Here is a 20,769-nt window from a genome sequence, read left to right as displayed (position 1 = left end):
GTTTCGGCCGTCCGCCCGCCTCGGCGCACTGCATGGTACGCTCCGTGCTCCGTACGCCTGCCAGAACAACCTCCAATGCAGCCGGTTTGCTGCACGAAACGTTGTCCAACTTTCAATTCCGGCGAGCTTGCCTCCCCAGGCTGCACATGCACAACACGGTGGTTCTTGCAACTTGTACAGCGGTAACGCAATACCAATGGCTTTTATGTGCTCCAGGATATAACCAAGGTGAGTGAATTACATACTACACGCATGCGAGGCAGAGGTTGTGAGAAGCAGTGCTCTCAGTGTAACAGCTCACAGAGCAAACTCGTGATTAGTGACTTCTTATCCCCGGCTTAAACGTCACATGAAGTACTTTGACCAACTGGTTCCTTTCGCTACTATGAGCTTGTTCAACTGCAACATGTGACGTGACTCAGTCCATGAAACGTATCAGGAGCTGCGGTGTCAAGTATTCGACGGGCCTCACTGGATGATGGTACAAGTGAGATGACATTCCTGGACCCCCATTCAGCTCAACATCAAAAGGAAAGCGTCGAATGAAACCCCAAGTGTGGGCAAAGTTGGGCCGCTCATGCAACAGCCTCCATCCAAACGAGTAGCGCCGAGGCCGAAACCGCCTCACCTCAGTTGGCATGACCACAACCAGAAGACTGGGAAACACAGACCAGTTAGTTGCAACAGACAAACCGACATGGCAGACACCTTCCAAGATAGTTGGGGCGCAACGCTTATGTTGTCACGGGATATTTTGCTTTTAGAAATCAAAACCACTTTCCGTAAATTGCAAGTCTGGAGCCGTGGTGTTAGGGCGCTTGTACGGGAGGGGAAAAGGGAGGGAAAATAAATCACCGCTGCGCAGTCATTGTCCGCTACAGAAAAACAACTGCCCGGGCATTTCATCAATGTCCGTTGGACCCATGTGCTTGATGGATGTGACTCTGTGCCGCGGACGGCAGCGCCGAGGCCGGAGGGAGTGAGGCAGGGCGCTTGTGCCGAGCATGCATGGCGTTGGAGATGGTTGCGCGAGGGTGGACGTAGAAGTCGGGGGATGGAGAATGTGCCTTTGGATGGAGGGTTCTCTGATTGGACTGCTTGAGGTGGAGATTGGAATATAAATCTGCTGGGAAACAGGCTTTGGGAGCTGTGTGGTATGATGTCTTGGAGTTTCGTTGTAAGATGTTGCTTGTTGAGGCCGGGCGGGAGCGGAATGTTGGAGGGCGAGGTGGTGTTTATTGGTGTTGACTGCATGCACCGGCCGACGTCTCGGGTCGACATGCAACGAGATGCTGGTCGTCTACGGAGTAGGGCATGGGAAAACAGCACCTTGCAGCTTCACGATAGGCAAGTGATCCAGATACAGGGCGTGGTCCAGGTTTGCCGCGTCTTGCCTGATGCCTCTTGTTCGGGGCGGTACCGTCGCCGGCACGGCGATGGGATTCTGCAGCGTCGACGAGCAGGACTTGTCGTCGTGTCAAGTGAGACGTCTCCGTACCACGTGTGTGTGCGTGCGTGGTCCAAGGTTGAAACCGGAAACTGTAAAAAGACGGAATCACGGAGCGGTCCTAGCCCGTGTGCTTTCCCCTCGGATCTGCAAGACGGCTCTTTTTCTGTGTCCGGTCGACACCGCTACCGACCTAGTTTATATATATCCTTGATTCTGACCGGGCAGCATTCGCACTGCTCTTGTCTGCGACCGCATCGTGCGAGGAAGATGTATGAGTGCGGCAGTGCTGGCATTCAAAGACGGGGCAATTTCCGACTCAGCTACGCCAAGGTTTCGACGTCGTGCAGTCGCGTCCGACGAGTCCAGGGAAGGCCGCAGAGTCGGGTGCTGAACGCATGTATAGCCGTACCCGAGGCACGATGATGGTAAATCGTGATTCCCTCCGGTTACACTTCACTCTGTCCGTCGACCCACGCTGTTGGCCCTGTTGTGTTGAGCACGCAGAGGGTTGACTACTGAAGTAGACGGCATGGGCGACTCTGGCAGACTCTTGAGGTATCCGCCCATTGAGCTGTGCCGTGCTCCCGAGTCCCTGCACAGGAGGAAAACGCACCACGGGAGCGCTACGGCGACATGTTGGTTTCTGGTGTCTTGAGAGACGCTGACTCTACGGCCCGTCATCCGGTCCGCCTCGATATCGTTTGCAAGCGTGCAGGGACAACAAGTTCGGTGTCTGATATCCCCGGGGCAAAATGGCCCGCCAGTCCCATTCATCGTCCCATACGTGACTACTTCGGCCCGGGTGAACCTCGCGGCGGGCGGCAATAGGACCGCTTTTCAAACAAAAGTAATAGTACAAGCAAAGAGCGGCCGATACGTGGCGCTCTTCTTCGTCTGGGCATCTCTCGAGCTGTGCCCAGCTCATCACCACTTGACTCCAAACAGGCTCAGCTGCTTCTTCCCTCCGCTCGACGGCACATGGACATTCTCGAGGTAAATGCGTTCGTGGCCCTTGACGTCAAGGAACAGAGACTTGTATTCGTAGTCGGGTTCGCCGCGTCGCCTCACCATGTGTAGCTGTGCCACGCCGTTCTGCTTTGGACCGTCAACCTGATCCACGGCCGCATCAGTAAACGACAGACGGTATTTCTCGGTTGGGGGCCGCGATACGCACATGAAAGTGCATCAAAAGATGCTCGTTCCCTTGTTGGTCGACGCGCTCCGAGGACCTGAGGGCGAGTCAGCAACACCTCTGGCACCTGGAATGTGTACACCATGGTAGAGAACCTACGCGACTGGTCTTGCCCTTCTCCACTTGTTCGTGGTCTCTTCCCCGTGCGCAATGATCTTCTTGGCATCGCCCAACACTTCGATGCATCGTGCGTCTTTCTTGATCTTGTCCACAGCCCGGTTGAATTGGCTGATTTTGCTGTCCGGTGCAAAGACGTCCGTCCACAGAAAGTATCCGACTGCGCCCTGTTGTTATCCGGTCAGATTTGATACCCTTCGCCACCGAGTTGAGAGCATTGACAGCATTGGCGGAGCTTACGGTGAGTGCCAGACCGACTAGGACGAGGCCAAAGTTAAATGTCTGTTGTGTCGCACGGGCAGTCTTTTCTCCGGCAGAAAGCTCGCTCCACGGAACGTAGCCGTCGTCGTTGAATGGCGTCACGCCGCGGCGCTTAGAGCCAAGAGAGTCGCTCGCTCTGTGGCCGCCCTGAGTTGCGAATGATCGACTCCGGAACGCGCACCGCCTGGATGTCGGGGCCGAGAGACATCTCGTGGGCCGGATGGCGAGCAGCGTGGCGGTCGTTGGCTTCATGGCTGCGGCTATGCAGCTTCCATCGTCGTACGGGTGCTTTTTCCTGTTGACTCTTGTGTGAGGCGGACTTATTCGGTTCTTCCACGGCAGTCGCGTGCCGTTGCCGGTTGCTAAATCGAGCCCTCGTCGTTGCTGGAGTTTGTGCGGCACATGTCTGCAATGAATCCGAATGATGCCTGGGCTGGTTGGCTCCAGATTGGATGTGGGGGTCAGATGCTGGCCCAATCAAGATTAGCGCCGGCGATGTGCCAACCTTGACCCGAACACCGCCCTTCGCCATCAATCACACGTTTCCTCAACAACTCGTCCTGTTCCCCGACAGCAAGTCGTGCGCATCGCCTTGATCCCTGCTCAGTATTTGCCACCGCACACGGGCGGCCTCTACCCTGTGAATACAACAACGGCCCAGCGTCCAAGGTACAAATTGGCGACTTCCGACAACCCTTGGCCTGCCCAACATGACGAGTGGACTCGCCACCAAGCAACAGTCGCTCAAGCTGTTTGAGAAACTCAAGTCGAAGCCTGCGAACAAGGTGAATGGCAGCTGTGGCATGTTCAAGTCGCATCGTCCAAGAACTGACCTCTTCGACCTAGATATGCTTCGACTGCGGCCAAAAGAACCCGACTTGGACTTCAGTACCCTTTGGTATCTATCTGTGTCTCGACTGCTCTTCCAACCACCGGAACCTCGGCGTTCATATATCCTTTGTACGGTCGACGAATCTGGACCGTATGTATGCCCGGCGAAATATCTGCCCCAGCTCGTTTGATTAACCTCGTACAGAATGGCAGTGGGATCAGTTGCGTCTGATGAAGGTGGGTGGCAATGAATCGGCTACCAAGTTCTTCCAGCAAAACGGGGGGACTGCAGCATTGAACAGCAAAGACCCCAAGACCAAATATCAATCCAATGCGGCCACAAAGTATAAAGATGAACTCAAGCGACGGGCTGCTCGCGACGCCAAAGAGTTTGTCAATACCCGCCTCTGGTTGACCTGTTTTCCGGAAAGCCCCCCTGACTGTGATCCGCAGATATCCCAACGAAGTTGTCATGGCCGACGGCGCCGACGACGGTTCCTCAACTCCCGCGGGAGAGCCTGACGACGACTTTTTCTCCTCATGGGATAAGCCCGCCATCAAGCGACCTACGCCCCCTCTTTCACGAACGGCGACCCCCCCCGTCGTCGGTCGAACCCCCTCGCCCTTCTTGAACGCTGGCAATGGCAATGGAAAGGACCCTGCTCGACCGGCATCATCTCTCGCCAAGTCCGACTCTGCTGGCGAGTCGAAGCCTGCCGCCAGCCGCATTACCACGTCCGCGGCCCTCCGCAAGACTACGACAGCCGGCGGTCCCAAGAAACTCAACGTGCTTGGGGCCAAGAAGACTCAGAAGCTCGGCGCCAAAAAAGTCACTGGGGACTCTATCGACTTTGATGAAGCCGAGAAAAAGGCCAAGGAAGAGGCTGAGAGAATTGCTAAGCTGGGATACGACCCGGAGGCAGAGGACGAGCCTACCAAGGATGCCCCTGGGGCTGCTACCATCATGTCTCCTACCCCCGTGAGCCCTCCCATAACCAGCGGCAGCTCTCATGCCCGGCAGAAGTCCAACGCCGAAGTTGAAAGACTGGGCATGGGTGTTGCGCGTCTGGGATTTGGCCAGGTTGGGGGCGGGAAACCGACTACCCAACCGGCAAAGAAGAATGCAGGCGGCTTTGGATCTGTAGGCCCTGTCAAGGCTGTCGAAGGCAAGTTTTCCAAGATGATGGGCTTCCGAACCACCCTTCTAACGCGGCCACAGATGACTCAAGCAACTACGCGAGAACAAAGTTCGGGTCTCAGAAGGGCATCTCGTCCGACGAGTACTTTGGCAAGGGCTCGTTCGATCCCTCTGCGCAGGCAGAAGCCAAGTCTCGACTGCAAGGGTTCGAGGGCGCATCCGCCATATCCTCCAACGCCTACTTTGGACGGCCCGAGGAAGATGTCGCGGAAGAGTATGGCGATTTGGAATCAGCCGCCAAAGACTTTGTTCGCAAATTTGGCATCACTGCCAGTGACGACCTGGAGAATCTGACCAACGTCCTTGGTGAGGGGGCTACCCGCCTGCAAGGTGCTATTCGCAACTATCTCCGTAGTTGAGCTCGCTCCGACCCTGCTGGGGCGGTGGTGGGAACGCGGCAAGGCATCTCATGGCCACGGAGACGATTTTTTTTTTCAGGCGAGCTCGGCCCGAGCCGGGGACCATGGAAGTCAGTGTTTGGGGATTGTAACGCGACGAGACGGGACGGTATGTTCCTACACACACGGAATCAGCATCAGTGAAGGAGTGACGATGCAGCATAGGTGAGAGTGGCTGTTGCGTTGTGCTGGTAATGGCGTACGTGTCAAGTTAAACTTAGCTGTAGCTGGTTGGCATTAAAATAGACGCTTTGTTGTTCAAGTTTCTAGCCGACGTGGATGCGACCACATGTGAACACGGACACAAGACGGATGATGTAACAGTTAATTTCTCATCTTGAATTTGGCAAATTAAGCCTGCATATGATGCTGTGTATATTCTACATGATTGTGACAAAGGGGGACCATGGAAGCAAAAAAAAAAATTTACAGTTTGGCAATCATCTGGTTGCCCTTCTTGATCCAGGCAACGGCATCATTGACAAACTCATCAACAACAGCCTTGGCTGACTTCTGCTCATTGACAACAGCAGCACACTTGCCCATCAGGTAAGGACGGAACTGCTCAAGAGGGTCATCACCCTCGTCGTCATCATTTTCAGACTCAGAGGCAGCATTGCTGCTGTAGCTCTCGACGCCGCTGTGTTCATTGGCCGCCTCACCACCCATGAATCGCTCGAGATCAACCTCGTACGGAATGGTGCCCTTGGCGGTGAGCTCCTTCATCTCTTGGATTCTGTTGGTCTCCCAGTCATTGATGTATGGGTTGTTGCGGACGCGCATGGGGCGACCAGTGAAGATGATGGTACGGATATTGTCATCGTGGCCGGCAGTGCGGACGGCATCCTTGTGAGCCTTGGGAGCACCGGCCTCATCAGTGAGGATGAAGCGGGTTCCTACCCAGACGCCGCTGGCACCCATCATGAGAGCGGAGGCGAGGAGCTGGCCGTTGTGGATGCCACCTGCGGCCACGACCTGTACGGGGCCGCCGGAGACGGGGGACTTGTGATCCTTGACAGCCTCGACAACGGCAGGAATCAGGACCGTGGTGGGAATATCACCAGTGTGGCCACCACCCTCTCCGCCCTGGGCGCAGATGATGTCGACGCCGAGCTCAAGACACTTCTTGACGTGCTTGACGTGACCAATCATGTTCATGTACAGAATTCCGGCCTTCTGGAGCTTCTGGACGACATGCTTGGGAGGAACACCGACGGCGGAAACGAACAGCTTGGCGCCGGACTCGATGACGATGTCGACGAGCTCATCGAGCTTTCCCTTGGTGTAATCGTAGCTGTGAGTCGGGGAAAAGGAAGAAAAAAACCGTTAGCCGCGTTCTGTTCCTCTTCTTCATGCGGTAACAAGTGGTCCGGGCGGTCGGCGCACGGGAAGCATGTGATCGTGCAGCAGCAGCAACGAGGAGGTTCCAGCAAAAGCGTAGGGGTGGTCAGGACGACTTACTTGGTCTTGCGCGCACTGCCGCCAACCTGAGGAAGAAGCAGATCGACGCCAAAGGGGGCGCTCTTGTCTGTCAGGTACTCCTTGAGCTCGGAGATCTGCTCGCGAAGCATGTCGGGGGTGTAACCGACACCGCCAATGACGCCCAAACCACCGGCGTTGGTGACGGCAGCAGCCAGCTTGGGACCGGCAGCGACATTCATGCCAGCCAGCAGGATGGGGTGCTGGATCTTGAAGAGATCCGTGATGGGAGTGCGAATCTGCTCTATTTGCGGCAGAAGCCGTGGTCAGTCAGCACTCAAAGGATTCTTGTGACAATGCATCGTGACGTTGGTGGCGAGATAAGGTTGCACACAAAAGGCAAAACTTACGAGGGGAGGCCATCTTTGTCCGATGCTGTGTGCCGGGAGATTGTGCAACGAAGAGATGATCAAGGACGGAAAAGAGGTATCAGAGGTTATGTATGCAAAAGTGAAGATGGAGCGTCGCAACAGATTAAAATAGGAAGAAAGCAGCCGGTTAAGCTGTGCCCGTCGTCGTCCTCACATGAGAACCTTGGGCCGCCGACGGCTGGAGACGAGACTGCGAGAAAGGGAGCGGCCCAAACTGGCCAATGATTGGCGGGGCACAGCTGAGTTGTGCCGAGGCTCAAGGCCTTGTCCGGCGCTAGCGTCATCATTTGGGGCTAGCGCAGTCTGTCGCGACGGGAGGCTCTGGGGCCGTAGGGAAAGAAGAAGCCGAGGAAGCTGAATCATCCGTCGGCGGTGGCGGGGCAAGCCTTTAGTCCGTCGGAGGGGACATGAAACGTGACGCCTCTAGGGTAGGGCGGACAGACATGGTACGCTACATAAGTAGATGGTGAACGAGACAACATGTCGCAGCACGGACACGGGCATGATACTCAGGCTGGGCTGCCAAGTGGTGATTGACTCTCACGTATCTTCTCCAAGATTTCGCCGATTTTCCCTCGCCCAATTGCACGGGCTGCGACCTGGCGTCCATGGAACCTGCTGGATTGTCCGTGGCCATGGCACAGTCGGCACACGAGCCACTTGGGTTCGTCGACTTTAGGCCGAGTTCCCTCAGGCCCCTACCGAGATGGAGGCCATGACCGGTCATCATCCGGAGCACTCGTGTGCCATGGCCCATGGCAGGGGCCCGGATCGGCCGTCAATCCGAGGCGGCACGGCGTGACATTTCGGAATGGAGCCACGTTGAGCGGCGGAAGCCAGTGCATGCAAAGCAACACTGAAAATCACACCAAAGGCGGACAGACAGCGGACTCGGACGGAAGCCGGCGATTCCTTTCTGCCGCGACGCCCCAGAAACCTCCAAACACCAACCAGTCCAAACAACCAGGTCTACCTACGGTGCATATCACAGACAATCGCCAACCTTCCTGGCCGGCGTTCAAGGCCTTCCGTTTGCCTCGTGTCCGCATTGCGGTGACGTCAGGTCTCATCCAGCCGGAATGGCCTCGACCGTGTCCCCTGCAGCTGTTTTGCGTACCCTGCAGGCAAATCGAGGGCTTCGCCGGGCGCAAACTGCTCGTCGTTTTTTCTCAACTCCGCCCCGAGGAGTTGTTTCTCTTTCAGAGCCTTCGCTGCGGACGCTGCAGCACGCATCTTCTGCTTCGCACCACAATCTCACGTCGCCGGGACCCCCAAAACCCCACAGACGACACTCTTCGTGGTGTGCCTGTCATGGTGGCGACGGCAAGAAGAAGGCCTACATCGCCCTAGGAAGCAACTTGGGCGACCGAGTGGCCGAGATAGAAAAGGCATGCAACGAAATGGATCGTCGAGGCATCCGAGTAACGCGCACAAGTAGCCTGTGGGAGACGGAGCCCATGTATGTTTTGGATCAGGATCCTTTCCTAAACGGAGCTTGTGAAGTAAGTCAAGTTTGCCAGGATCCCAACAGTAATCGAATGCGGGATGCTAGCAATGCGCCAGAATTCGCCCGACAAACTTGGTTATTTACTGGTTGCAAATTCTAGGTGGAAACAGATCTTGAACCGCTGGCCCTTTTGGACCAGCTTCAGTCAATAGAAAATGATTTGGGCCGTCGGAAGCTCATCGACAAAGGCCCTCGAAACATTGACTTGGATATCCTGTTGTACGGCGATGAAACCGTAAGCCATGAACGGCTCCATGTGCCTCATGCCGCTATTCCAGAGCGCGAGTTTGTTCTGAGACCGTTGTCGGAGTAAGCATAGCATACCTTCCTTGCCTTGTTACAATCACCATGCCCATGGTCACATGGCCGAGTCTAACAATACGGTTCAAAGACTGGTACCATCAAAACCTCTTGACGCGTCGAAACCATGGAAACTGGTCCAGGACTATTTAAACGAACTTCCGACTGGGAAGCCTCTCTCATCCGTTGCCCCGCTTCGCGGTACATCTCAAAGTCTCATGCCCCTTGTTCGCAATAGGAAGACTCAAGTCATGGCCATATTGAACATGACTCCAGACTCGTTCTCCGATGGGGGCAACAACGACTTGAGCAATCTCCGTGACACAGTATTGCGTCACATCCACGGTGGCGCCACCATTATTGATGTAGGGGGCCAGTCAACGGCTCCAGGTCGACTTGAAGTCTCGGCGGAGGAAGAAGCATCTCGCGTCATTCCCGCAATCGAACTCATACGATCTATCCCGGAAGCAAGCAATATTGCCATTAGCGTGGACACATATCGAGCTTCTGTAGCCGAAAGAGCCGTGGCTAGCGGTGCCGACATCATCAATGATGTTTCAGCCGGACTGCTCGACCCCGACATGCTCTCGACCGTGGCACGTCTTGGGACCACAATCTGTCTGATGCATATGCGTGGCACCCCCCAAAACATGATGGAACTTACCAATTACGAGGGCGGGTTGATCCCCACGGTCGCATCGGAGCTCCTCCAGCGCATCTCGGCAGCTGAAAAGGCCGGCGTTCGGCGTTGGCGTATCATTCTGGATCCTGGCATTGGGTTTGCAAAGACGGCTAATCAGAACCTGGAGCTGCTGAGACGCCTGGATGAACTGAGGGCCTGGCCCGGTCTTGGGGGTCTGCCGTGGCTCGTTGGCTCGAGCCGCAAGAGCTTTATCGGCAAGGTAACCAGGGCGGAGGAGCTGTCGGACAGAATCTGGGGCACAGCAGCCACGATGGCCGCGGCAGTGCAAGGGGGAGCAGATATAGTTCGTGTGCATGACGTCTCAGAAATGGCCAAGGTGACGGCCATGGCGGATGCGATTTGGAGACCCTCGTGAGAGCGGGATGCCACGCCGCACGCCACGGATTACGTCGTGGAGAGTCTGGTGGTTATGGATTCCCTTCAGCCGCTGAACCCGGGAGTTTGGAGAAGAAGAAGAAAAATCAGAAGAAGAAGGAAAAAAAAAAAGAAAAAAAAAGAAAAAAAAAGGAGGAGGATGGAACGCATGCCAGGGGTCCCGGAGTCACAACAAGTCGCTGGAAGTACCGCGACTTGGGACGTACGCCAAGAAAATGAAATCCGATGGGCTCCTTGTCACATAATTTAGGATACGGCCGAGAAGCATCCCCGAACGCAACAAGACCCCCCCCCCCCCCCGTCGTGCATTGTGTCCTTTTCATGGCCCCTAAGCTGACCCCCAACCCAACTAGGGTGACCGGGTGCATTCTCCTCACCGGTCGAGCAAGATACTGGCAGCAGTACGGAGTATCAACATTTGAACCCTGCCCATGTTTGCTAATCAATTCGCCAGTCACCATCCGGTTCAGGCAGCAGCGTAGCACCGTGGACAAAAGATGAAGGAGACGCGATGGCATGGCATGGCGTGATGGCGACGGCAGGCAGGCTGGGTGGATGATTTCCTTTGGCATCCGACCAGCGTCGAGGATGCAAAGGCGATCACCGGTGTAAGTCTGCATAAGCCTCTCCCGTTCGCTTTATGTTGACAGGTCGCGTTCAGCCAACCACGACATGATATCTCCTTCAACAGCCGAGATCCACTTTACCCGTCGGGCTCGGGCCAATCTGTCGCCGCGGCAAGACACAGCCTCATGTAACGTGCATGTCCGTCGGTGTCAATATATCGAGGGCGGAAATTTTCTCGTCCTGCCCTGCCCTGCCTGCTCTTGCATAATCAAGGGTCGTCCAGCATTTGGGCTCCCTGGGCGCTGTCTCTGTCTGTCAACGTCATCAACGTCAGCTGAAACATCACTGACAAGTGTCAAGGCAGCGGAGAGGTCAAGTGACTGCATCACGTCGACGCGCATGTTGACAAGCAAGCATGCTTTTACAGGCATGGCTACGTATGCTACGTGGTGATCGGGAATTTGGTGGATTTTCGACTCCAAGCAAGATGATCCTGGGGGTCCTGGGGTCCTGGGTCTCGGGAAAGGGGGCTTTCTCTGGCCGTCGAGTGCCAATCAAATTCAACGTGGTCCGGACCAACGGGATCCCGGGGACGACCAGGGCGCAGAACGCGAAGCCGCCGGCACACCCTGCGTTCCTTCTTCTTCATCGGTTCGGTAGCCGCGTCAACGGGTGTCATGCTGTGAGACTTGAGATGAGGCACTGTAGGTATCGAGCATATCCGGTAGGGCTGAGACCTTCATTCTGTGCCTCCTGGGACGAGATGGCATGACGGGCGGATATTAGAAGGGAAAGGAAAAAAAATGAAAAAGATGACGATCGCCCGTGCGAGGTGATCATCTTTTCCAGACGACGAGATGCGTACGTGGGACGAGATCGTGCTTGCGTGAGAGAGAGGCACTTCCACAACGGGGTCACGGAGCGACCCTTGCACGAGTCTGACGGCCGAGTGAGAGTCAATGGACAAGAGGGAGAATATCCAAGTTACACGGGAATCTAACTACCTCGTATCTTGGTTGATGCTCCGCGCAATCTTTTTGTGTGTTTGGACCATGATGGGGCCACACACGACGACTGGGGAGGGGACCAGGGTCCGGATGCATAATGCCACATACATGAACCGAATGGAAACCAGGGAGAATTCGGAGAAGCCTCGTCGGAGCAGCTCTTGGGTTTTCAATGGCTGGACCGTGGTGACCACTGACCACGACGCTTCCGGTTTGAAAAAGAACCCCTGCCAGACGACAAAACGACCTGTCATGGGATGGCCGCTCACTTTCCACCTTGCCGCATTTTTTTTCCTTGCCAGGGAGCCTCGCCTCGTCTCGCCATGTCGTTGATCTGACATGTCCGAGGCAGAAGAACCTTGGAACCCATGACGGAGCACTCGGTAATACGGAGTAGGCAGACGATGAGCCTCAAACCTTGTTCGACATCTCGCGGCCCATGGCTCCCATGTGTATGGGACACGGGCGTACCCCTTCAATTTGGGGTGGCTGCGTCTCTTCTTCTTCTTCTTCTTCTTCTTCTTCTTCTTCTTCTTCTTCTTCTTCTTCTTCTTCTTCTTCTTCTTCTTCTTCTTCTTCTTCTTCTTCTTCTTCTTCTTCTTCTTCTTCTTCTTCTTCTTCTTCTTCTTCTTCTTCTTCTTCTTCTTCTTCTTCTTCTTCTTCTTCTTCTTCTTCTTCTTCTTCTTCTTCTTCTTCTTCTTCTTCTTCTTCTTCTTCTTCTTCTTCTTCTTCTTCTTCTTCTTCTTCTTCTTCTTCTTCTTCTTCTTCTTCTTCTTCTTCTTCTTCTTCTTCTTCTTCTTCTTCTTCTTCTTCTTCTTCTTCTTCTTCTTCTTCTTCTTCTTCTTCTTCTTCTTCTTCTTCTTCTTCTTCTTCTTCTTCTTCTTCTTCTTCTTCTTCTTCTTCTTCTTCTTCTTCTTCTTCTTCTTCTTCTTCTTCTTCTTCTTCTTCTTCTTCTTCTTCTTCTTCTTCTTCTTCTTCTTCTTCTTCTTCTTCTTCTTCTTCTTCTTCTTCTTCTTCTTCTTCTTCTTCTTCTTCTTCTTCTTCTTCTCCTTCTTCTTGTCCTCCCCCTCCCTCTCCTACTTCTTCTGGTACTTGTTCAAGAACGGCCTCCCCGCGTTGGCGGTCTTGGTCTTATTAACTCGGGATGGTCATGTCCCGGACAGGTTGTCAGCCCCGGAAGATGGCTAGCTTTGCCGCCGGCTGAGGCACTGCCTGCCGCTTCATGGTCCTTGACCGGGAAATGTTTCCGCGCTCTCGTGTGTCAGCCACTTCATCTGCTAATGTATTATTCGTATGAGGGCTGTATGCAAGAGACTCCGGACTCTGTCAGACAAAAACGCCATGACGGAGCAGTCCAGGTGTGGCTACTGTAGCGGTTCGGTCAAGGAGTACTCGGTATCTCAAAAGACATTCCGACTTCCAGTTACAGAAAATGGCCAAGTTTGCCCCCCCCAAAAAAAAGGAAAAAATAAAAAAAGCAAAGCACAGTTTGTCTTGCTTGTTCTGGCGGTACTCCCTACTCCGCTACGGACCACTCCGTATGCCCTTGCGCCGGCATGGCATGGGATGAACTGGCATTGGGGTTTGCCAGTCACATTCAATGCACCTGCCTAGGGAGAAGGGATGCTGTATTGGGAGTGAGCTGCATGGCTAGTTGGATCTTGTTTGCTGGCTTCTGTTGGCTGGACCGGAGACGTTTTCTTCCCTCTCGACCGACGCATTCTCTTTCTCGCCCACTCGAGGCTGCTGCTGGAATCATTTCGACACGGCCATTGCTCATCCATGCCTGCGTCCTGAGCCGAGGAGGGAGCCATCCCGTCTGGAGCGTACGGCTCCGCACCCGCGTATTCGCTCGATGCTTGTGCGACGACGGGCGCCAGTATCTATCGAGGACGGAGTATTAGCGGCATGCTAGATTGCTGTCACCCGCCCGTGGCTGTCGTACATGGAAATGCACGGCCTCGCTCACGACGAACTGAAATAAGGTTCATCACATCAAACCAGCACCCATGGGAGGATCCAGCACCTGTTGGTCCCAGGCCACGGCTCCGCAATAGGCTGACTTTGCAACAAGGCCGTGCTGTTGGCCGCCATGAGAGGGCTCTTTTGGTATGCGTGTGGGTGCGTGCGGGTGCGGGTGCGAGAGAGTGTGTGTTTGGCCTCGTCATCCAGGGACGCCACACACGACCGACTATACACACCTTCCATCTTGCATCATCCGCGCTCGGCTGCTTACACACATGATTGGGTGCCCGGGGGAGTTGGTCACGGTGGCCTGAGCTCACTCGTATGGTCTGGCTGCTGCTGCTGCTGCTGCTGCTGCTGTTGTCGTTGTCGTTGTCGTTGTTGCTGCTGCTGCTGCTGCTGCTGCTGCCGCCGCCGCCGCCGCCGCCGCCGCCGTGGTTGCCGTGGTTGCTGTTGCTGTTGCTGTTGGTGCCTCCATCTCCTGTTGTCGAGCCGTTGGTCCAGCCTGGAATGGCCAAGGTGATACCAGGCGACTGACAGTGAGTGGGCGAGTGAGTGAAGTGACTGGGAAAAGAATGGAGCCCGGCATGGCGAACGAGAGACCAGGCTACCACGACCTGTCAGGATGCGTGACGGGGGCCAAGGAGGCCTGGAACTCGGGGCTCGCCTCCTCCCTTCTTCTTCCTCTCCTCTCCTCCCCCCGGTGGTTGGTGGTGTTGCATCTCCGCCCCCCGGCCAACACACCCCCGTTCACGTTTTGGAACCGCCTCGGACGAATGAAGGCGGGCCGGCTGTCAAAGGAGACAATGGCGGTTTACAAATTGCTTAGCAATGAGAGACTCGGCGAGCTAGAGGATGGAAAGAGAGAGACGAATAATGCCTTGCCAGGAAAGGACATGCCCCCCCCTGCTCCCTGCTCCCGAGCTGCCCTGGCTCGACGCATTCTCTTTCTGTCGTTGCTTCACGTCTCTGTGAAGTGGCAGTACGTATCCTGGTGTGGTCCCGTTGGTGCCAAGCTCCAACCAGAGAAGAGGGAGGAGCAAGCGAAATATACCATGGAATAATAATAGTAATAGTAATAGTAATAGTAGTACGGAGTGGCAGGAATGATGACGATGATGATGATGATGATAACAATACCGACGACGACACCCACAAACAGAAACAAAGTCTTGCATGTCGTTCACGCCGGATGCCATGCCATGCCATGCCCTGCCCTGCCCTGCCCTGCCCTGCCCTGCCACGCCGCGCCGTGCCCGCCCGTGCCTGTTAATGGGGTCAGGTTGCATGTAGCCTCGAGGTTCCCACGTTGGAGACAATGTCTCGGGAAGTCATATGCAGAGAGGCGACAGAGGAGAAGGGGCCACGCATGTTCAAGGTCGACAGACGACAAGGACAACAAGAAGAAGATGGACAAGAGAGGGACCAGAGCAAGACGCGCGGCTCCAGCGACCGAGGGGACGAGGAAAATCAAAAAACCACAACACAACGCCGCCCGCGAGGCACGAGAGCACCAAGAACAACGTGTCCAATGTAAACGTAAACGTAAATGTAAATGTAAATGCAGACAGACGAGACGACAGACGGCGAACAGGAAACAGGTAGCCGGCTCGCTGCTCTGCTCCCACGAATCGTGATGGCGTCGGTCCGTCGTCCATGGGGACCAGCGACCACGATGCCCTTTGCCATCCACGATGAGCGAGATGAGATGATGAGATCCCTTGCCTGATCCATCCGCATCAGGGATGCAGCCGAGCACAAGCCAGGCGCGAATCCCCCACACCGCCACCAATTTCGCACAAGAGTTGCCAGCGCAGCAGCAGGCGAGGCGGTTGGCAAGGCGAGGCTTTGTTTGGCCTTCCACGTCGTCGTCGTCGTCGTCGTCGGTCCGTCCGTCCGTCTCACCAGATCCACGGCATCCACGGCATCCACGGCATCCACGGCGGACCACCCACACCACGCACACAGTTTCAACCTCTTTACTTTTTTCCCTTCTTTTTTCTTTTGGCGGCAAAGCAGAGCCAATGCGAACGATACCCGTGCCTCCCCACCTGGTGCTGCGAGTGATGTCGTTTCCCGGCGGTCGTGTTCCCATGCCCTGCCCTGCCCTGCCCTGCCCTGTCCATCCAAGCAAACCGCCCCGCGGGCCCTGGCTGTCCCTGGCTGTCCCCGGAACACGCCTACCTGGTACGTGTGTGTGAGCGCGAGCGCGAGCGCGAGCGCGAGTGCGCGGGTGTGCGCGTGTGAGCGTGCGTTGTACCGAGAGTCCCTCTCGACCCTGGTGTGTGGGTGCGGGATACGCACCCAAAGGAACGGAGTGCTTGGTTGGTTACGGGGAGTCGAATCAAGTCAAAGGAAGTGAAAACACGCATGCCTGAAACTTTACTCATCCGAGTTTTATTAGTGAGCCCCGAGAAAGAATCAACCAAAGAAGCAGAACAAGTAGAAGTAGAAGTAGAAGTAGAAGAAGAAGAAGAAGCAGGAGAAGAAGGGAAGATGATGAAGAAGATGATGAAGAAGAAGATGATGATGATGATGATGATGATGATGATGGACAAAGACCAAGAAACCCAAGCAACCGAGAAAAACCGAGAAACTGTCAAAACAACAACAACAACAACAACATCAAGAGCAAGAACCAAAACATTAGCAACCAAAAGGGGATCCCCTTCTAAGAGTCTTTGCCCACGCCCCCTTTCCTTTCCGTCTTAGCTAGTAGTAGTAGTAGACCCTTCTCTCTCTCCCCGTCTCCCTTCCCGCCTTCCGTATCCCCCTCTGGACCTCCAAAGTCGTCTGAGATGTCGTTGGTCGGTGATGTGGCCTGCAAACACCACATGCCTATGCATGCCCGGACCAAGATGAACCCTCCTTGCCCCAGCGAAAAAAGAAAGCACTTGCTTCTGCTCGTATTGGCCGGCCAGCACTGCATTTCCGGTAATAATATGAAAATACCGGCAGTGGAGTGGTGGTATCCGGCTTCTGGCCCGGCCCTCGGCTTCTCCCTCGGCTGTCGGTCCTGCTGTCCGTGGCCCCCTTTTTTTCTTCTCTTCTCTTCTCTTCCTCTTTCTTGTTTTTTTCAAAGAGCTCCCAGCCCGGTCGGCGGCACGATGGACGGGTAAAAGCCACCCGGGCTGGGCCGGCCATCAAAACGCTCTCGATGGTGGTCGTCGGTACGTTGCCCGCCGCCGAAAGGGCTGGGCAGCATGTTAAAGTCGAACTCGGGCTTGACTTTGCGTTCGTGGGCGACGGCTGAGTGCAGCGCGTCTGCGCCGTTCCTGTGGCCAAACAGGTCGACGCGGTCGCCGTGACTGTCGTACGACGACGAGGACGCTGCTCCCCCGGCTGCTGTTGTCGCTGCTGCTGCCGCTCCTCCTGCTCCCCCGCCAGCTCCTGTAGCTGCTGCTGCTGCCGTGACTCCTCCCCCTCCTCCTGCTGCTGCTCCTGCTCCTGTTCCTGTTCCTGTTCCCGTTGCTCCTCCTGCTCCTCCTCCTCCTGCTCCTCCTCCCACCCCTCCCGCGGTGCCGGCTCCGGGACAGGTAGCGTTGTAGTACTGGTGGTAGGCCGCCGCCTTGCCAGAGGAGGGCTTGTCGTCGCCCGAGGAGAAGATGCTCTCGGGAGACATCTCTTGGTGCCTGACGTTGGTGTAGCTGATGCCACGACCGTCGTAGCCCGAGCTGTAGGCGCCGAGCCCAGCGCCCGCCATGCCAGAGCCGTTTCCAAAGTCGCCCATGTGGCCCATGTGAGCTCGGTATCCGCCGCTGCCGGCGGCACCGCCTGTGCCGTTCCCCTGGCTGTTGCGTCGCTCGTTCTGATAGTGGCCGGGGGAGCGGCCGCGGACAATCATCTTGGCCGACTTGCGCAGGGCCACCTTGACAAACTGGTCCGTGGCCTGGGCGCCGACGTCTGCCCACAGCTCGACGACGAGGTGATAGTACTGCTGCGCGGCCCGCCGCTTGCCATTGTTCTGGGTTGCCTGCTTGAACTGGATGCGCTCAAAGGTGTGCTCGGTCGGCACCTGCTGGGCGACGCCGACGCCGACGCCGACGCCGACCTGGCCGCCGAATCCCTCGGTAGAGTAGAGGCCTCGCGAGCTGGAGAGGCCCGAGCCATCCCCGTAGATGCCAAGCGAGGCGCCGTGCGGCGTCGCGCTCGTCTTGGGCGCGATGGGCGTCTTGGACGGCTTGGAGATGGGGCCCTTGTCGCGCTTGGGCGTGTGCTGGACGAGCTCGATGGCGTGCTGCTCGTTGTCGGCCACGACGGCAGAGATGCACATGGCGAAGCCGTAGACCTGGAACGTTTGCGTCGTGCTCGTCCCGGCCATGGGGCTGGGCGTGAACTGGATGCCTGCCCCAGGATAGCTGGGACTGAGGCTGAAGGAGCAGTTGCAGGCCAGGTAGTTGCGCCTGTAGCACGTCCATTCCCGGTCCGACGAGAGGAACGGTCCCTTGTCGATATTGCCCGAGATGTCTGGCTTGATGGTGGTCAGGTTGGGGTCCATGTACTGCAGCGTGCCCATCATCTCCATGGGCAGCAGCGGCGGCACGTCGTTCTGCCCGGGCCTGTGGGTGGTGTTGTACTGATGAGAATCCATCCTTGTGACGGGAGGCGTGTAGCCCGCCAGGGGGTTCGGTGGCCCGGTCAAATGCTGGTGCTGGTGCTGGTGCTGGTGCTGCTGGTGCTGATGATGGTGCTGGTGCTGTTGCTGGTGCTGGTGCTGTTGTCTCCTGGACCCGTGGAACGAGGGAGACCGCGTAAACTGGTGATCTGACGCCCGTCTGTAGGGTGCGACTGAGTTGGCAAACTGATCTCGGGAGTTGTTGATGTGGTGGCCCAGCTGGGGCAACGTCGTGGTACGAGGGTTGTGAAGTTGGACATGTGCCATGCCCGTCGACGGAGTAGAGCTAGAGAGGGAAGAATGGTTAGAATGAGCTCGTTTTCTGCTAGGGGTCTTTTATCTTCTGCTTGTCGTTTCCTCCATCCCCCCCTCCTCCTTCCGTTGTTTCTGTTCCGTCGAGAGGGCTCTATGGGGCTTGAGCTTTGGAAACGGAGGTTGAGAATGAGGATAATGAGGATGAGGATGAGGATGAGGAGGTTGGTGTTGGGGTTTGGGTTTGGATTTGAATTTGAATCTGGATGTCACATTGTCTTTGGCTTCTCTTTTTTATTCGCTTCTTCTTCTTCTTCTTCTTCTTCTTCTTTCTCGTCCTCGTCGTCCTCGTCGTTATCCTCTTCCTCTCCCTCGTCTCCTTCTGCTCCTTGTTTCTCTTCTTCTCGAATCACGTTGGATCATGGATGGGGTTGCGTGTTGGTTGGTTGGCGCCATGTCATCCATATGGCCCGGGCTGCCTTACCTTGTATTCAGGCGCAGCCTGCCATCTGGAAAGATCGGCCCACTGGTGGGATGGTAGAAGCTGCTTGAGTCGTGGGTATAGCTTGACGCCGTGGCCAAGGCGCTGCTTGGGTGGAAGAGGCCCAGGAGAGGAGAGGCCTCGGGAGCATCTATCGTGAGCGACGACGGGCCGCTGTCTTGGTTGTATCTGTCCATTGGTTAGCCCGGGGCAGGCGGTGTCAAAGGATGCAGCAAGTTTGGGGAGTGCTCCAGGACTGAGGACTGAGATTACGGCATGGGAGTTGACTACCACAAGAGACGCTGTCCTGCCTTTGCCATGCGATACAATGCGTAATGCGTGTTCAAGTACCACCAAGCTTCTTGGTAATACCGCCAACGCCAACGCCTAGGTTGCACGAGACAAGCCCACGGGGAAGAAGCAGGCAGGATAGGATGCCGGTAGGTGTGCTGGGGCGGCTCGAGGAAGAAACAAGAAACCGGGGAGGGCCAAAGGGAATAAAGATCGGAATAAAGAAATAAAAAAAAAAAAAACCGGTGATAGTAAAACACGACGAAAGGAAGAAGAGGCACAGCCGGGCCGGGCTGGGCTGGCCCGGACCGGACTATGTTGAATAACAGACAGGAAGAAGGTTGTATTGAAGAGGAAAAGGGAAAAAAAGGACTCAACTTAAACAGGAGACGACGACCGGCGACGGAAAGGTTTACGCAAAGAGTATTTCTCTGCCTGTTCCTCTTGCTCTTGCTCTTGCTCTTGCTCTTCTTCGTCCTCTTCTTCGTCTTCTCTTTTTGGCTACTATGTTGCAATTGGGGAACCCTGCAGTAAAGGCAAACAGAAGGAAAGGAACAAGAAAACAAGTAAATGGAACAATACAACAGCAACGACTACTTCAACGGTGAAAACTCTCGGCAGGTAAAGACCTTCTCGTTCGAGTATCTAATATCTGTTGACGGCGATGCGAGCGCCAGCTCCCAGGGTATCGTCAGACTTCGGGGAAAACTGGTTGCTCGCAATGCAACGCCGCAAGTCCAGCGAGCCCCAGGCTGTGTGCCAAGTGCCAGCCTATGAGTGAGACGAGAGCTGGAAAGGGGGACATGGACAAGAAAAAAATTAAAAAAAAAAAACATACGCACACACACACGCACACACACACACACTTGCTCTCTCAACGCGCTCACGCGCTCACGCACTCACGCACTCACGCACACGAGACGGTAGGTAGGTAAATGAAGGAAACGGTGACACCGGAGACACTTGACTCGACACGCCCAGTATGTATGTATGTATGTGTGTGTGTGTGTGCGTGTGCGTGCGTGCGTGCGTGCGTGTGTGTGCGTGCGTGTGTATGTATGTCTGTCTGTACTTTCATACTCCATGGCTGCAACGAGAACAGGCTACCAATGAAAAAGGGCCAGCATGGTCGACTCACCTCAACTCTCCCGTCGGGGGTTGTATATCCAAGTAGTCAAGCTCCGCACATGGCGGCGGCGGCGACGAGTTGTAATCGTTCTGTCAGCAGGACAAGACGTCAGTTCACACCAAGATCGAGCAGCAGAACTAGCCCAGCCACGCACGACACGACAGGAGGGCTTGTTTGGGCCTTGGCCTTGGCCTTGGGCTTTGGCTTTGGCTTTGGCTTGGGGCTCGGGGCTCGGGGCTCGGGGCTGGGGAGGGGAGTGATCCAGGCGCCGTCACCGAGA

At 55.7% G+C, this 20,769-nt stretch overlaps 6 protein-coding genes across 6 annotated transcripts; 2 read left to right on the top strand and 4 right to left on the bottom strand.

Annotated features, from left to right (window-relative positions):
• Positions 1-2,374: 2,374 nt before the first annotated feature.
• Positions 2,375-3,272, bottom strand: MAM_03828 (import inner membrane translocase subunit tim-21; the record flags this gene model as incomplete). The annotated part of the gene is made up of 4 exons (XM_040822627.1): positions 2,375-2,560; positions 2,625-2,679; positions 2,742-2,926; positions 3,000-3,272. The coding sequence occupies 4 exons, from the start codon at positions 3,270-3,272 to the stop codon at positions 2,375-2,377; spliced, it is 699 nt and encodes a 232-aa protein (XP_040679133.1).
• Positions 3,273-3,730: 458 nt separating this feature from the next.
• Positions 3,731-5,408, top strand: MAM_03827 (ArfGAP family protein; the record flags this gene model as incomplete). The annotated part of the gene is made up of 5 exons (XM_040822626.1): positions 3,731-3,805; positions 3,867-4,002; positions 4,057-4,240; positions 4,305-4,992; positions 5,100-5,408. 5 exons carry the CDS (start codon positions 3,731-3,733, stop codon positions 5,406-5,408), a joined length of 1,392 nt encoding a protein of 463 aa, XP_040679132.1.
• A 465-nt stretch (positions 5,409-5,873) lies between these two features.
• Positions 5,874-7,289, bottom strand: MAM_03826 (oxidoreductase, 2-nitropropane dioxygenase family; the record flags this gene model as incomplete). Its single annotated transcript, XM_040822625.1, has 3 exons — positions 5,874-6,741; positions 6,909-7,170; positions 7,277-7,289. 3 exons carry the CDS (start codon positions 7,287-7,289, stop codon positions 5,874-5,876), a joined length of 1,143 nt encoding a protein of 380 aa, XP_040679131.1.
• Positions 7,290-8,376: 1,087 nt separating this feature from the next.
• MAM_03825 (folic acid synthesis protein) lies at positions 8,377-10,162 on the top strand (the record flags this gene model as incomplete). Its single annotated transcript, XM_040822624.1, has 3 exons — positions 8,377-8,799; positions 8,905-9,113; positions 9,196-10,162. The coding sequence occupies 3 exons, from the start codon at positions 8,377-8,379 to the stop codon at positions 10,160-10,162; spliced, it is 1,599 nt and encodes a 532-aa protein (XP_040679130.1).
• Positions 10,163-11,749: 1,587 nt separating this feature from the next.
• Positions 11,750-15,816, bottom strand: MAM_03824 (uncharacterized protein; the record flags this gene model as incomplete). Its single annotated transcript, XM_040822623.1, has 6 exons — positions 11,750-12,832; positions 13,363-13,549; positions 13,587-13,639; positions 13,702-13,731; positions 13,958-14,254; positions 15,295-15,816. The coding sequence occupies 6 exons, from the start codon at positions 15,814-15,816 to the stop codon at positions 11,750-11,752; spliced, it is 2,172 nt and encodes a 723-aa protein (XP_040679129.1).
• Positions 15,817-16,797: 981 nt separating this feature from the next.
• Positions 16,798-18,603, bottom strand: MAM_03823 (NDT80 / PhoG like DNA-binding family protein; the record flags this gene model as incomplete). Its single annotated transcript, XM_040822622.1, has 1 exon — positions 16,798-18,603. One exon carries the CDS (start codon positions 18,601-18,603, stop codon positions 16,798-16,800), a length of 1,806 nt encoding a protein of 601 aa, XP_040679128.1.
• Positions 18,604-20,769: the final 2,166 nt, after the last annotated feature.

Source organism: Metarhizium album, assembly GCF_000804445.1.
Source record: "Metarhizium album ARSEF 1941 chromosome Unknown scaffold_8, whole genome shotgun sequence".
NCBI lineage: Eukaryota > Fungi > Ascomycota > Sordariomycetes > Hypocreales > Clavicipitaceae > Metarhizium > Metarhizium album.
This window is presented reverse-complemented; position numbering and strand designations above follow the sequence as displayed.